Genomic DNA, 15100 nt, shown 5'->3' on the forward strand with positions numbered 1-15100 from the left:
AACTTAATTGCTTTGGAAAATGGCTGAGCTGTAGCCTCTGCCTCTGTTTGTCTGTGCTTCCCCAAGTGAGCTGCTTCCTTCCTCGTCCCCCATGCACCTCACACACCCCCGCAGTGCTGGAGCCAGCCCTGGTCTTACCTGTGTCCTGCTGTTCCCCGGAACGCGGCCATCAGTGCAGCAGGGATCGGTCCTGGGAGGATAAATTGCCTGCAGCCTCACTGAACAGGCACTGCTCGGTCCCCATCTCTCTCCCCAAGCCTTTGGGGTAGGTAGGAAGCAGGCTGAAGGCCAGAGCACGCTTTTATTGGGATCAAGCGTAAAGGAACAAACTCGAGGCTCAGAGGTCCAACACAGTGGTCCCACAGTGTGGGAGTTGGAGGTGATTGAGTGCAGCTGTAAGGGCCCGGGCTGTCTGAATGCTGCAGTCCCCACAACCCCAGGGTTTGGTTACAGGTGATACACGCTCCTGACCAGCTCATTGCCCCAGTGGTGCTGCAGCTCCCCTGCCCCTTCCCAGGGATGCCCGGAGCAGCTGATGCTGGGAGGGACCGGTCTGACGTGTCCTGCAGGGCCGTGGGGAAAGCCTGGACCTGCGTGGGTTCACCTTCAGGCAGCACAGTGCTCAGCCCCCTTCCTCACACAGCCCCTCTGGAACGTGGAGGTTCTCCCCCAGGCTGCCTCCTGGTACCTGCTGGGCTGCTCTCGGGGCTCTGCTGAACCTCCCGCACACCTTCCCCCGTGTGCTTTGGCTGTGTGAGGATGGTGGTTGGGGAAAGCAAAGTCCTTCTGGTAGCGACGTTGCCTCGATGCCTCTGCTTGCTTGCATGATTTGCTCAGCGCTGGGCTTGCTCTGTCCATGCTATCCTCGTCCTTACAGGCTCCTTCGTGCTGCTGTTTGCTTGGCCCGGCAGATTACAGGCTCCCAGAGGAGCTCTTAAAGCTGTGGATGAAATGGGGCAGCCCAGCCCTGGCGAGCAGACCTGCAGCACCTCTGGGACTCTCCTGCGGTGCCTGGAGCACCTGCTGCATGGGATGGTGGCGTGGGGCAGCACAGATCGTCCTGGAGCAGCACACCTGGGGGACCGACCCACCCGCAGCGCGGGGTCCTGCAGTGTGGCCTCATCCCTGGGGCTCACCCACACCCCACTGAGTTCTCCCCTCTGTCCACTGCCACACCAGAGCCTGTAAAGCACTGTAGGGGCTCAGGAGGACTCTGCCAGGGACAGAGCCTGCGGCTGCCCCGCAGGGCTCGGCAGCTCGGCCTCCTCACGGCTGCTATCCAGGGTCTCGGAGCCCTCGAAGCAGCCCGAGTCCCGGGGAATGTCCCCCTTGGGCTCTGAGGGCGAATGTTGCTCTGCGGTGCCGTCCCCTTCCTCCGCCTCACTGCTTGCTGCTGGGGGACACAGGACAGAACATGAGGCCATCAGCTTGCTCCCCGCCACCAAGGCTGGAGCCAGCGTGGGACATCCCCTGCCCAGCCCTTACTGTCATAATCCAGGAGGAGCTCAGCAGCAGTGAGCAGCTTGGCGCGGTGCTGGGGGTCGGTGATGTTCAGCTCGTTGAGGTGGGTCTCCCGCAGCTCCTTGAAGTCCTCCAGGGTCTGGTAGCCGTTCAGCAGCAGCGTGGAGGTGTGCTCCTGGGGCAGCGAGCAGCACGATGGGGAACCCAGCCCTGCTCCAACCCCACGCGTCCCCACTGCCCTCAGCCGTGCTCAGGCATGAAGCAGAGGGACCCAGAGGATGGGATTAGTGTGGGAGCAGAATGGAGGCTCCTCCTTTCCTTCCTACGATGCTCTGATCCCCATCCCATCCCTACTGCTCCCCTGGGCTATCCATGTGGTTCCCTACCGTCCCCCATGGGCCAGGTGGGCTCTACCCCGGTCCCACTGCAGTCCCTGTCCCCTCCCCCGGCCCTCACCTGCAGGTTGATGCGCTCCAGCAGCTCATGGAGGGTCTTGGGCTTGAGCCGCTTGCTCTTGCCCTGGCCCCGGCTCTTGCGGGTGGGGGCTGCCTCCTCGGGGATGACATCCACGTAGATGAACTTGAAGGAGCCCACCTTGTTGTTGAGCAGCCCCGTCCAGGTGCCCACAGGTGGCTTCTCGATGATGCCGATGATGTCCCCTTTCTGATCCGAGGAATCGCAGCACCATTGGGGTTGGAAAGCCCTCTCAGACCCCCAGCCCATCCCGGCCCACCCCACCATGCCCATCGCAGCGTCCCTCAGTGCCGCATCCCCCCAGCCTGGAACACCTCAGTGACAGTGAGCCCACCACACCTCGGGCAGCCTTCTGTCCAACCTGAGCCTCCCACCGCCGTGCCCACCTCCCTCGGGACATCCCCAGACACCCCCTGGCCCTCACCCGCAGCTTCAGCGAGTCCTTGTCGTAGGGGCTGGGTGTGAAGTCGGTGTGCACGCGGGCTCTGCCGCAGAAGGGCCCGGTGTAGGCTGGGCTGCCGTCCTCCAACCGTGGGCTGTCCTGGCTGGTGGGGCCGGGGCTGAGCCCCTCACTGCCTGCAAGGGAATGAGAGGGCTCAGCACGGTGCCGAACTCGGGGCCGTGCTCAGGGCCAGGGCTGCACTCACCAGTGGACAGCTGGCGGCTGACGGACGGGTGCGCGTCCTCCTCCATCTCCACGTAGGACAGAGGCATCTTCTCGTGGCTCGGCTCCTCCGTGCCAGCTGAGGGCAGGGGGGACGGACACCCCTCCTCCTCCACCTCCGCCTGCTGCAGGGATCAGGCTTGGTGCTGGGGAGCGGGGATGGCTGCCCCACGGCCCCAGGCCCTGCGCTCACCTTCCCCTCGGCCAGCGCCCGCACGGCCATGCGGCCCATCTTGCGGTTCATGGTGCGGGAGATGACAGCCCGCCACTTCTTGCCCAGCTTCATCCCACTGCTGCTGCTCCGCGCCGCCTCCTCGGGGCCCGCGCTGCTGGGTTCATCCTCGGGGATCTGCGGGGAGACAGAGAGGGGAGGGCACGGGGGGCTCCCAAGGCTCCAGACCGGGGCAGTGCCAGACCCCCGGGTGCCCCACGGCACTGAGGGAGGGGCTGTGGGTGAGGGCAGGCGCTCACGTTCTCCTCCAGGTTGAACTCCTTCTCGCTCGTCACCGGGGAGCTGACTTTGGATTTGGCGAAGTCCTTGAAGCTGCTGGAACGCTGCAGGGAGAGCTGGGGGCACGGGGAGGGGGTGAGGGCTCTTTGCGCTGCCGGGGGAGGCTCTCTGCTCACCCCCAGCACGGCAGCGCTGCCCTCAACCATAGCCGTGCAACTTCCCCCGCTTCTCTTTTTTGCCAGCTCCACCGGGCACCCTTTTTATTTTCCCCCCTCTCTTGCACTCTGAGCTCTCAGTGTCTCCTCTGCATCCCTGTGTGACAGCAGCTCCCGGCACTGCAGTTGGCACCACGGCCTCACTGCACACCTCCCCACGCTGGGGAGGAGCCGATGTTGCAACAGCACTGGCACAGCGTTGGCAAACCGCGAGCTCGGGGGGGTGGGGGGGGGTTGGGTAGGGGTGGGCCCTGCCCTGCGCTGCACCCTCAGCAGCATTGCAGCCAGGGAGCGAGAGGGAAGTGAGAGCGGTGGGGATGCCCAGCGGGGCTCTCTGGGGGCAGCCCTGCTCCGTGGGGATGCTGCACATCCATTCCGCCAGCAGCTCGGAGCTTCTCGGCACGGTGACCCCACTCCGCTCTGCTGGGAAGTACCGTGCAACGGGGACCAGCAAACAGCGACGACGCTGCTGCTGCTGCTGCTGCTGCAGGCTGCCCGCAGGCGGAGGGCTCCGTGCCGGTGCAGCGCTGCCGGAGGAAGCGGCGGATGCACGTGATGGGGCTGCAACCTCGCGCTGCCTCGACCGCAGACACCTTGCCGGGAGCCGTGCCCGGCAGCCCGCGCGGCACCGCCATCCCCCCCGGCAGGAAACGGCAGCGGCCGCCCACACTGCAGAGAGCAGCGAGGAGGGGGAGCTGCTGCCCCCCGGGCACGACCCCACGGCTCGCGCGGCCACCTGGGGGGTCCGAGCATCCCCAGCCCCACGTCGCCGCCGCGGCCCGAGGATGCAGCCCCGCTGCCGCCCCGCGTGGCGCGGGCACCGGGCGGCGGTGGCTGCGCGTTCCGGCAGCTCCCGGCCTGAGCCGCGTGCCCGTGGGGCTGCGGTGTCGGCGGGAGCTGCCGGCAGCGCCACCTCCGCGCCCCACTCCATCCCGTCCTCCCGGACACGCAGACCGCATCTCCCGCCGCTCTCGACCCTCGGTCCCATCAGCGAAGGATGGCCATCCCCGGGCCGGCCCCCGCCGCTCACCTTCCTGTGGCCCGGCTCCTTCTCGCCGGCGTTGGAGGGCTTTCGGCGCAGCATGGTGCCGGGTGCCGGAGCACGGCGCAGCGCCTGGCGGGGCACGGACCGGAGCGTCGGCACCGCCGCTGGGAAGCGCACAGGAAGCCGGCGGTCACATGAGAGCTCTGAGCCGCGCAGCTTCGGGGCGCGCAGCCCGGGCCAGGAGGAAGGAAGCCCTCCTCGAAGCGGTCGCCCTGCCCAGCGCCCCGGAGCGGCGCCGTTTTCACACCCTCGCACCCCTCCCCACCGCCGCTGTTGGGCTCCCCGCGCCCTCGAACAGAGGGCGAGGTCCCCATCGCGCCCATCGCGTCCCACTGCCGTGCGCTTCGGTCGACCCCCTTTGTGGGGCGCAGGGCTGGGGCGCGGCCAGGCAGGCCCGGCACACTGCTGCACACGCCCAGCGTTGACGCCGTTTAATTGCAAAGCACTAATATTAAAAAAGAAGATGCAATGAGGAAGTGAGCAGCAGGGAGAAGAAACGTCCCTGGCCGTTGACGGCAGGGTCAGGCCTGCAGCTCAGCCAGCAGCACGGAGGTGAGGGAGGTGACGGCCAGCATGCCCAGCATGGCAGCGGTGGCGGAGGCAGCGCTGCTCTGTGGGAAGGGCTCAGTGCTGCGCTGCAGCCAGCGGTACTCCTCCTCCAGCTGCTGCCGCTGCAGCTCCGGCCCCACACGTGCACGGATGGTCTCATAGTAGGCGTTGAGGTACTGGATCTGCAGGCAGACACGTCTCCGTCTGAGTGCCCGTCCCCAGCCCAGCCCCGTGCGCCCACCTCAGCTCTGCCCGGTTCCCTTACGTGCTCCTGTGACAGGAGGCTGACATCGATGAGGTTGCGGTCATATGGCACCAGGGACACCACCTCGAAGGTCAGGAAAGGCTTCTCCCCTGTAGGGTGCTGCAGGGGAGGTCAGAAGGTGAGTGCGGCTCACCCTGCCCGGTGCAGCCCCCATGGTACTGCCAGCCCATGGCTGTGTCCGAGCCCCCCGGCCCCATGCAGAGCCCTGGGGGGGGGACAGAGGTACCTTGGTCTGCGCCTCCACCACCAGCACGACGTCCTCGATGCGGATGCCGAACTCACCGTCCCTGTAGTAGCCGGGCTCTGGGGACAGCGCCCAGCACATCCTGAGCCCCGGCAGCACCCCCACCCCATCCCACCCCTGGAGAGCCCTGGGCAGCTGTGGGCTGTGGGCCTGCACCCTTGGCACTGCCCCACGGTCATCCCCACAACCCCAGTGCAGCAGGAGCCGGGTGGGCGCACGCACCGATGGATGTGAACATGCCCGCAGTCAGCGGCACGTTGTTGGACTGGAAGCCCACCGGCCCTGTGGGGGACACGGGGTAGGTTATGACTCACAGGGACAGGTGTGCCCCCCCCATCCCGTCCCATCCCACCCCCAGTGCTTACACTCATGCACAGACAGGAAATTGCCGATGCCGTGCCCGGTTCCGTGGCCGTAGTTGAGCCCCACTTCCCAGAGCGCCCGGCGGGCAAAGGTCTCCACTGTTCTCCCTGGAGGATGAGGAGGTGGAACAGAGCTGGGAGCAGCAGTGGGACCCCTGCCCTGCTCCCACCACACCGGCTCCACACCCACCAGCTGTGTCCGATGGGAAGACGAGGCGGGAGAGGTCGATGTTGCCCATCAGCACACGGGTGTAGGCTTCCTATAAGATAATGGGGGGGGCTGAGCGTGGTGGTGTGCGGGACATCCCCCCGGCCCCATGGTGTTGGGAGCACCCCACAGTGCCAGCACCTTCTGCAGCGGGGTCGGCGTGCCCCAGTGCACGGTGCGTGTGATGTCCGTGGTGCCGTCCCTGCAAAGGGGATGTGAGTGGGGCCCCATCACCCCACTGCATCACGGGCACAGCGGGGACAGGGAGTGCTACGCACAGATACTGCCCACCGGTGTCCATCAGGTACATCTCATCCACTGACAGCTGCCGGCTGCTGCCGTTGGCCGGGCTGGGGGGGAGGTGAAAGGGGGGTTGAGAACCCATCCAAAGTGCCCCCGCACGGCACATCCCCCTCCCCATCCCCACACCTGTAGTGTGCCAGCGCCGCATTGAGCCCGCTGGCAGAGATGGACTCGAAGCTGGGCCCGCGGCTGTGCTGCTGTGCCCTGAAAGGCAGTGGAGGGGGGAGCAGCCAGGGGGGTCCCTGCTGCCCCATGCCGGCCGCTCCCCCTGGTAGGCACTGACCAGCGGAGGGCATCGACGTGGCGGGCACCCGAGAACTCATCCACCTGCCCCTGCGGCACCATCTTCTCCAGCCACAGCAGGTATTGGATGACAGCCACCGCATCCCGAACCTGCGGGCAGTCTCGTGGTACCGGGGGGTGTCACTGTACCCCCCGAGCTGCTGGCTGAGGGGGATGGGCACAGCCTTACGTGAGCCGCTCGCAGCAGCTCCTGCTCCTTGGCGTTCTTCACAGCCTTGGCGAGCATCACCGGGGAGTAGCTGTCCTCCAGCAGCTTCTCCTGCACAGGTGACAACGGTGGGACCCAACCACCCCATCCCCTGCTCCCAGCCCCACCAGCAGGATTCCATGGGGTCTACGTGGCCTCACCTGGGGGATGATGCTGTAGAGGCCATAGGTGGTGTATTCAGTGCCCAGCCAGATGGTGGCGTTGCCCTGGGCGTAGTGGCGGAGGTGGGCGCTCACCTGCCCGTAGTCCAACAGCTCCACGCAGAGCGGCCCCGGGCAGCCGGAGCGCAACGACTGCTGAGCCTCCGCCGTCAGCCGCGCCGAGTCCACGAACAGGCTGGGCAGGGGGCACGGGGATGGGGGCTAAAAACCCCTGGGTTTTACTGGGAGGGGTGGGGAGGTTGGTTCTGGGAAAGGTGCGGGACTTGCAGGAGGGGTGCAATGGGTGGGCGCTGCGGGATGTGATGGGTGTGCTGGGAACAGGTGGAGGCTGGGGGGGTATAAGGGGATAAGGGAGGAGGGTTGGGGCTGAGCCCCACGGCACCCACTGCCCACCTGATGTTGGTGGCGGTCAGGAGAGTGTAGGAGTAGAAGACGGGATTGTAGGGGATGTCATCTCCACGGAGGTTGAAGAGCCCTGCCAGGGGCGAGACGGCAGAGCTGTGCCCACCTGCACCCCGACGCCCCTGGGGCAGCACCACAGCCCCGCTGCTCTACTCACAGGCCGTCTCCTCCAGCCCTGAGAGCAGCAAGGCTGTGGGACTCCGCATGTGCTCCTCCATCTGCTGACGGATCGCGGCCACCTTCTCCTGCCAGCTGCTCCCTGGGGTGGGGGGGGAGGCTCAGCGCATGGCCCTTCCCTGACCGGGCGGAGGTGGGCGGGGGGTGTACCTGTGAACTCCTCTGGGAGGCTGTAGATGTAGCTGGAAGGTGAGGGGGGTCTCTGGTTGCCCCACACTTGGTCCACAAGGTTGGTCTCCATGGGCAGCAGGGCGATGCCGGAGCCCTGCAGGGCCTGCTGGTAGCTGTGCCACGTGTCTGCAGGGAGAGCGGCCCACGGGGCTGCATCACCCAGAGACCACTCTATGGGGGAACATCCCCTCCATGCCAGCCCACCCTACCGATGGAGAAGAGGAAGGGGTCCAGGCTGACGTTCCCCCCTGCAGGAACCAACTCCACGATCCACGTCCCGATGGACTCAATCCAGGCTGCAAGGCAGAGCAGTGTGGCAGCGCTCTGGCAGCGGGCAGCCCCTCACCCCCACCCCACCTGCACTGACTGGTCCTCTGCAGCTCCCAGTTGCAGTCCAGCTGCCTCTCTGCCTGCGTCCAGTAGCGGCTGTCGGTCCACAGGGCCGCTCTGTCCTCCGTCACCACGCCGGTGCCTGGGGAGGGCAGCGGGTCTCAGGTGTCGCCTCTCCCCCACTCCCACTCCCCGGCAGCCCACGTCCCCCCAGGGATGGGCGCAGAGCGCAGCAGGGATGCTCCCACCTGCAGAGCCGGTGAAGCCGGTGAGCCAGCCCAGGCGGGCATCCCTCTCAGCAATGTACTCGCTCTGGGGATGGGATGGGAGGTGAGAGGAGGTGGGGGCGCTGGCACGGCGCGTGGGGGCGGCACCTCACCATGTGGGCGTCCGTGGAGGGCACGATGTAGGCGTGGATATTATGGGCGCGCATGGCGTCCCGCAGAGCGGTGAGTCGTGCCGAGGTGTTGGTGGCCGTGGGAGGCAGGTACTGGTGGCACGAGGGGACAGACAGGCGTGGGGCCGGGCAGGGGGCCATCGAAGCACCCCAGGGTGGGCGCGGGCTGCGCACGAGGGGCTCACCGGTGGGTCCACGGAGCAGTCCCTGACGTCGGTCCTGGGGGAGGCGGCGGGCTGCGAGCGTCCCACGGAGCAACCTGGGGGGTTCTGAGCCTCAGCGGGAGCTCGGGCTCCTGCTCAGCCCCAGCCCGGCCCGCAGCGATGCGCGCCCCGTACCCTGCAGCAGGAGCAGCCAGGCTGCTGTCCAGCGGGAGGGCGGCATGGCTGTCCCCGCGCTGTAGGACGCGGAGGGGCCGTTTGGTGCCGCGGAGTGACAGATCCCTCCTCCTGCGCCTTTGCCCCCTGGGCGGAGGGATGCCGAAGCCCCGGGCAGAGACCGGGGGTCGTTGTCCTCTTCGCAGAGCGCTTCTGCTCTCTAGATAACCAGATAACAGGAAACAGCTACATCAGCACCGAGTCCAAAGATCTCCCGGAACAGAGGTGCGGCTGTGCCAGCTCAGCCTGGCACGTCCCTGCCGGCCACGTGCGAACCGGGGGGCGCCGCGCTGCCGGGGGGAGAGGGACGGCACGCACCGTGGGTCGCGGCGGCATCGCGCTCAGCCCTCCCACGCCATCGGCCTGCAGGGAGCCGACAGAGAGCGGCACGGGGTGAGGGTACGGTGCTGCCGTCCCCCGGCCCCCCTGTGGGGAAGGGCAGAGCTCGGCTCCCGGGGTCACAGCCGGCGAAAGGAACGGTCCCGCCGCGCCGATGGGGCGCGATGTCCTCCCGCTACGGGGACATCCCCGCGGGACGGGCGCTGTGCGTCCTACGGGAAGTCAACACCACGAGCCGCTTTAGGAGCAGCCCGCTGTGCCGCTGTGCCGCGCGGCCCGGAGATGCGCCGCCGCCGTCCCGCGGTGTCGGTGCGGAGCTGTCGGCCACGAGATGGCACCACGACCGCACCGCGGGCCCCGTCCGCGTCCCCGGGCTGCGCGGAGGGGAGGCGACAGCGGGACCTGGAGGCGGCACCGCCATCCCGCCCCCGTGAACGGCACCGAGCCGAGGCCGGGCACGTTCGTGCCACCGATGCTCCCGGCCGGGCTGCCGTCACCCGGAGCGCCTCGGGTGGGTCCTCCCACGCGGAGGGGTCGTGCGGGAGCCCGGCGTAGGGCGGGGCGGGGGCACGCGGTGGTCACGAAGCCGCTGCGACCGTCACGGCAGCCAAAGTTTCTCAAGGATGCGCCATGCGGTTGCCACGGCGACCATCAGGCATCGCTTCGCTTCCGTCCTGCTAATTAACGAAACGTGCTAACGATGCTGCACATCCTCCTCCTCCTCCTCTTCCTCCAGCCGTCCCCAGGGACCCCGACCCGCTCACCGGGGGCTGCTCTGAGCAGAGTGGCCTCGACCGGACAAAGCCCATCCACCGTGCGTCCGGTGGGGCCCGGCCCCCCCCCCCCGGGAGCTTTCCTCGACGACGGGCCCAGAGGAAGGCTTGGGGGAGACATCCTCCCTTTGTGGGCTATTGTTAGCCTTCCGCCACCTGCGGGGCCGTGGGGTGACTCAGGCCGGGGTGATGCGCCCAAGCAAACAGGACGTGGGGTGGGAGGGAGGGAGGGAACCCCTGGGACCCCAGGAATGCGGAAGGCGGTGTAGGAGCATTGGGATCCAGGGGAAATCCCCTGTGATGGGGGACTGGGGACCCGGGGACCTGTCAGCAATGGGGAGCACTGCAGGGGGGCACGGGGCTCCCAGCTCCAGCCTAAAGGGGTGTCCCGCCTCCAGCTGTACCTACAGCAACTTTGGAGCACTGCAGCTCTGTAGGGGCGTGGAGCCGTCGCTCAGCAGAGTCCCATTCGTGTCCGGCTGTACATCAGCAGTCACCACATCAGCAATGTTGTAGGGGTGGCTTTGGGGTGCACTCAGGCATCTCACACCTCCACAGCCCTCACCTGCACAGAGCACCCGGAGCTGGAAGGGCCCCACTGCTCCAGCCTTGCTCCAGTGGGGACAGCCCAAAAGCAGCGTGCCAGGAGCACACCCTGATGGAATGGATCTCCAAGGACGGACACCCACCGCCCCTCTGGGTGCTGTGCCACTGCTCTGCCCCACACACAGCAAAGGAGAACTCCCTGGGGACAGGGGACCCTTCTGTGCTCCTGTCTGTGCCCACCACTGTCCCTGGGTCCACCCACCTCCTACTGAACAAAGCACTTCCCCTTACCTCCAACCAAAAACCCCCAGGACTGCTCTCTAAGAGCTCTCTTTCTCCTCTTTATCCACCTCTGGGTTTGACCTGACACAGGTGCAGCCCATTGGCCTCATTAAAACCTCATTAGATTCACATGGGCCCAAGTGAGGCCCACAAGTCCACTTGGATGGCATCCATCCCCTCCAGCTCCTCCACAGCTGCGTGACATCTGCAGCGCTGCTGAGGGTGTGCTCAGCTTCCTGTCCTTATCTTAGAGGTGTTAAATCGCTCTGGTCCCACCCCGGAGCCCCGAACACCCCTACTCGTTGCTCCCCACTCGTGCACAGAGCTGTGGAGATCTTTGGGTGCAGCTCAGGCAGCTCCTTATCCACCGAGCAGCCCATCTGCCACATCCACGTCTCTGCGATGCAGAGGCAGCAGGGCAGCCCCGGCGCTCTGCACGTGTCCGGGTGCACCACGTCGGTCCATACCGCCAGCGCTGTGAGCACTGGGGATCAGCGGGACCCGTCCTTCCCCAGCCCGTCTGCGCTGACCCCACCGCCTCCGGGCTCTCTTCCAGGAGGAGCTGCTCCACGAGCAGCACGCCGGGCACAGCAGTGACGCTGCCCGGCCTGCAGCTTCCTGCCTCTTCCTTATTCCCCCTTTCAACGCTTTTCCACGCAGCGGGACCCCGTCGGGCCGCCGCGACTCCTCACGCAGTAGTTTGGCACCGCCACCCCCAGCTCCCCCCAGGTCCCACTCGCGGCCAACACTGCGGGCTGATGCGGGGCGCGTGGGGGGGTGGGCTCGGTCATCTTAGAGGTCTTATCCGACCTCAGTGATTCTGAGATCCCTCCGTTGTCCCCCGGAGGGTTGCGGGGCTGACCCTCCCCGGGAGCATCCTCGGCGCTCCCCGTGCCCACGTCCCCTCGGATGCCACCCCTCGGGCACCCCGGGGGGCTGCAGTACGGAGAGGGCGGAGCGGGGCGGGGCGAGCTGCGGACCCCCCCCCCGGTGCCGGCGGCCACATGACCGGGCGGGCGCGGGGCCGGGCCGGGCTCTCACCGCCTACAAATGCGGCGATCCCGGAGCGGGGCCACCGCCTCCTGCGTGTCCGTGTCCCCGCGCGTCCGTGTCCCCGCGCCGGGCGGAGCATGGCGGCGCGCCGCTGGCTGCTGGCGCTGCTGCTGCTCTTCTGCCTCGCGCTGAGCGCCGCGTCCGCGGGTGAGTGCGGGGCTGAGCGCGGTGCGGGGTCGGGGAGGGCGGGGGGAGGCAGAGCCGTCGGCCCCCGGCGGGGGAGAGGACAAAGCGCTTTTCACGGTGGCAACAAACCGCAGCCTGTCCCGAGGGCGGAGAGGCCGAACGACGGCCGGGAGCCGCCTGTGCCACCGGGTGCCGGGGGGCGGCCGCGCCATCGCCGCTGCCACCCACGTGCTGGTGGTACGGCAGCATCTCCGCCGTCAGCCCGAGCTGCGTGCCGCGGGGGGCTCCGGGTGGGCGCGGGGGGCTGAGATCGAAGCCTGAGGTGGGGCTTCGCCGTGCCCTTCGGAGACAGCGGTGGCACCGCGCAGGTGGCCCGGCCGTCCGGCTGCGGGAAGCGCTGCGTGGGTGCGTGGCTCTCGCCGGGGGGTAATCGAAGAGATGGGAGACGCTGCCCGGCTCCTGGAGCATCCCCACCCCACGTGCGGGCAGGACGTCCGCTCACGCCGTTCTGCCATCCCCAGGTCCGCTGGGAGCGGGGCTGGACGGGATGGATCCCGAGGACGGCCTCATCCGAACGCTGGTGCGGCCCCGAGGTGCGCGGCGTGGGAACGTGCGGCGGCCGGGAGGGTGGCGGAGGCTCCGCCGTCCCCGGCCACGGCTGTCCCATAAGGGCCCCATGCCCTTCTGATGGAGGTGAGTGCCGCGGAGGGGACACGCGTGGCGGTGCCGGCAGCGCGCTCATCCCACCAGGCTTCGCTCTCCTTGCAGGACCACCGCCAGCGCTCCGAGGATGCATCCCCACCGCCCGCTCTGCTCGTCCCTGAGCCCACCCGAGAGCTGGCGTCGCCTCCCTGCAGCTGTCCCTGGTGGCTCTGGCACCGCGTCCTCCCAGTGCCCCGTGCCCTGATCCCGGTGTGCCAGGTCCAGGGGCTCTGCATAAAGCACTTTGTCCGGCGGAGGAGCTCTCCGTGGGGTCCCGTCCTGCCCCATCCCCTCCCGGAGGGGTCTATTTATTCCTGTGGTGCCGACCCCCTGTGAGCTGCCCTGTGGGGTTCCCACCTCCAGGGCTCTGCAGGAAGCACTGATGTACCCCAAAGGGGCCGCAGCGGTGCCGGGCCCTGCTGGTCACCGTGTCTGTCACGTCTGTAAAGAATTGTTCTGTGTAAATACATCTTTATTATAAAGAGCTATGATGACAATAAGTGCTTGTGGTGGTGGTGGTGTGGTGGGAGACCGAACGGAGGGCTGGGGGACGTTCTGCGGCCTGTGGGGCCGGGGAGGGGTGCTCTGTGGCCTGAGCAGGGATGCGGCCATCCCATCATTGTCCCCACGGTGCTGATGACGGCAGTGCTGTGACAGCAGCCGGGTCGGGGGCTCACGCACCTCGCTAGCCAGAAGAGGTTTGTAACTCAGGGTGCGAGCACCACGATGCTCACGTTGCCGTGGTTACCAGCTACTGGGTGCAGCACCTGTGGCTGGTTGGGCTGCCTGGTCCTGGGCAGCTCTGGCTGCTGCCATCCTCTGGTGGCTGCTGCACACCCAGCCTGCCTCAGCCCCACACTGTGTGCTCCGGGTCCCTGCGTCCCCCCGTCTGCTGTCCCCATTCCCAGAGTCTGCGCTCCTGGTGTCCTCCTCCCTGCCATCTCTATTCTTGGTGTCCCTATTCCTGGTGTCCCTGTCTCTGGTATCCACGTCCCTGGTGATCCTGTTGCTGCTGTCCCTGACAGCCCTGCCCTTGCCGTTCCCGTTCCTGTTGTCCCCATTGCCATGGGTCCCGGTAGGCCAGCAACTGCAGGCACCTCTCCCTGGTGTCCCTCCAGGCCCGTGCAGGAGGGTGGCAGTTTAGGGCTCAGCAGGCAAACCTTATGCTCAGATGGGGGCTGAGCTGTGCGAAGGGACGGGACCACCCCAGGATCCCCCAAGCCAGCACAGCACTATAGGGCAGCGCAGCGCGGGGCCCCTGAGCCCTCCGTCCCCTGCAGGACTGGTGCTGGGCTGCCCTGGGAGAATGAGGGGGGCACGATGGTGGGGGTCCCACAGGCAGCACAGGGCGGCAGCACTGGGGGGGAGGGGGTTAACGGGGCCGCGGAGGAGCGGAAAGTCTGCAGCTGCGGGGCTGCAAGCAGGGGCCTGGGGGAAGCGGGGCTGGGCCCAGCTGGCCTCCATGAGCTCATCCTCGGGGACCGGGAGGGATGCACTCCCGGCCACGTGCCAACGCGATCCCGACACGCCGCGTGCCTGCGCCCGCCCTGCTGGGTTCTTCCCTTCCACCGTGTTTGGAGGCTGCCGTGCTGCCGGGTACCGCAGTACGGGGCTTAGAATGCTGTGCCCACACCCAGTGGCCTCATGGATGCCCTGGAAGGGGGAGGCCGGGGAGGTCCCCCCGGTTGGGCTGCGGCCAGCGGTGCTGGAGGAAAAGGCTCCTGGGCCAGGAGGCCGAAGGAATCTCTGGCTTTTCCTGGCCTGGCCGGCTGCCCGCAGGCAGGTGGGGGCTGCCGGGCTGCACCACTCTCCCCGTGCCGCGTGCCGTGCCAGCGCTGTGTGCTGTGCCAACCGCTCACCTGCTGCAGGAGGGCTGAGAGGGTGGCTGCAGAGCCCCTGGCACCCAAGTGCCTGGATGTGTGCGGGTCCTGTCCCAGCACAGTGACAACAGGGTGTCAGAGCGCCCGGCAGGGACGCGCAGATACCACCAACCGTGCTGCTCCCCCTGCACAGACACCACTGCTGCGGGCGCTGGTTGTACTCAATCCCCAAAGCCTTTGCAGGGCTCAGAGCTGTGCGCTGCCAGCTTCCAAGGAGCCGCAGGGCCTCGAGGACACGCAGGCCTGGCCTCGTTCTGTCCCTGGGGAGCCACGAGGCTTCGCGCCCTCTCCGGCATTTCCGCCGGCAGTGGCAGGAATGCGGCGGCCGAAGGAACAATGCGGCACCTTGCGCCGGTGCTCTCCGTGACGAGGTCAGCAGCAGCTGCCCGGGCACAGCCCTGCACTCAAGGAGCAGGCAGGATGCAGATGGAGATGACACTGGTGGCCGTTTCCTGCGGCAGGATGCGGCCAGCTTTCTCCAGCTCTGCTCCAGATGCTGAGCCAGGAGCGCTGGGGGGCTCAGCGCTGTGCCGTCGTGCAGAGCAGTGCCCGCTCCCCGTCACCTAACGTGGCATCAGGGCCAGGATGGTGGGAGGTGTGGGCCAGCGCTGGTAGCAGCACTTGGGCCGGCT

At 67.6% G+C, this 15100-nt stretch overlaps 3 protein-coding genes across 6 annotated transcripts; 1 reads left to right on the plus strand and 2 right to left on the minus strand.

Moving 5' to 3' along the window:
• Window positions 1-282: 282 nt before the first annotated feature.
• SASH3 (SAM and SH3 domain containing 3) lies at window positions 283-4442 on the minus strand. 4 transcript variants are annotated; one of them, XM_046939969.1, is made up of 8 exons: window positions 4296-4442; window positions 3071-3166; window positions 2793-2948; window positions 2583-2721; window positions 2360-2511; window positions 1918-2124; window positions 1486-1636; window positions 283-1390 (listed from the first exon to the last, which is right to left on the minus strand). In XM_046939969.1, exons 1-8 carry the CDS (start codon window positions 4347-4349, stop codon window positions 1203-1205), a joined length of 1143 nt encoding a protein of 380 aa, XP_046795925.1. In that variant the 5' UTR covers window positions 4350-4442; the 3' UTR covers window positions 283-1202. The 4 variants fall into 4 exon arrangements, with proteins under 4 accessions (XP_046795925.1, XP_046795924.1, XP_046795923.1 ...); XM_046939968.1 differs by having other exon boundaries at window positions 283-1393; XM_046939967.1 differs by having other exon boundaries at window positions 2583-2724.
• A 284-nt stretch (window positions 4443-4726) lies between these two features.
• Window positions 4727-9408, minus strand: XPNPEP2 (X-prolyl aminopeptidase (aminopeptidase P) 2, membrane-bound). The gene is made up of 22 exons (XM_420139.8): window positions 9086-9408; window positions 8729-8927; window positions 8576-8649; window positions 8373-8483; window positions 8242-8305; window positions 8031-8135; window positions 7873-7959; window positions 7643-7789; window positions 7473-7574; window positions 7307-7388; window positions 6893-7088; window positions 6714-6803; window positions 6525-6634; window positions 6368-6445; window positions 6217-6288; window positions 6080-6140; window positions 5921-5990; window positions 5734-5838; window positions 5591-5650; window positions 5351-5427; window positions 5125-5223; window positions 4727-5041 (listed from the first exon to the last, which is right to left on the minus strand). The coding sequence occupies exons 1-22, from the start codon at window positions 9101-9103 to the stop codon at window positions 4832-4834; spliced, it is 2217 nt and encodes a 738-aa protein (XP_420139.5). The 5' UTR covers window positions 9104-9408; the 3' UTR covers window positions 4727-4831.
• A 2288-nt stretch (window positions 9409-11696) lies between these two features.
• On the plus strand, window positions 11697-13088 carry APLN (apelin). Its single transcript, XM_015278386.4, has 3 exons — window positions 11697-11907; window positions 12408-12579; window positions 12655-13088. Exons 1-2 carry the CDS (start codon window positions 11712-11714, stop codon window positions 12572-12574), a joined length of 363 nt encoding a protein of 120 aa, XP_015133872.1. The 5' UTR covers window positions 11697-11711; the 3' UTR covers window positions 12575-12579; window positions 12655-13088.
• Window positions 13089-15100: the final 2012 nt, after the last annotated feature.

The sequence above is a fragment of the Gallus gallus genome, chromosome 4 (assembly GCF_016699485.2).
Source record: "Gallus gallus isolate bGalGal1 chromosome 4, bGalGal1.mat.broiler.GRCg7b, whole genome shotgun sequence".
Taxonomy (NCBI): domain Eukaryota; kingdom Metazoa; phylum Chordata; class Aves; order Galliformes; family Phasianidae; genus Gallus; species Gallus gallus.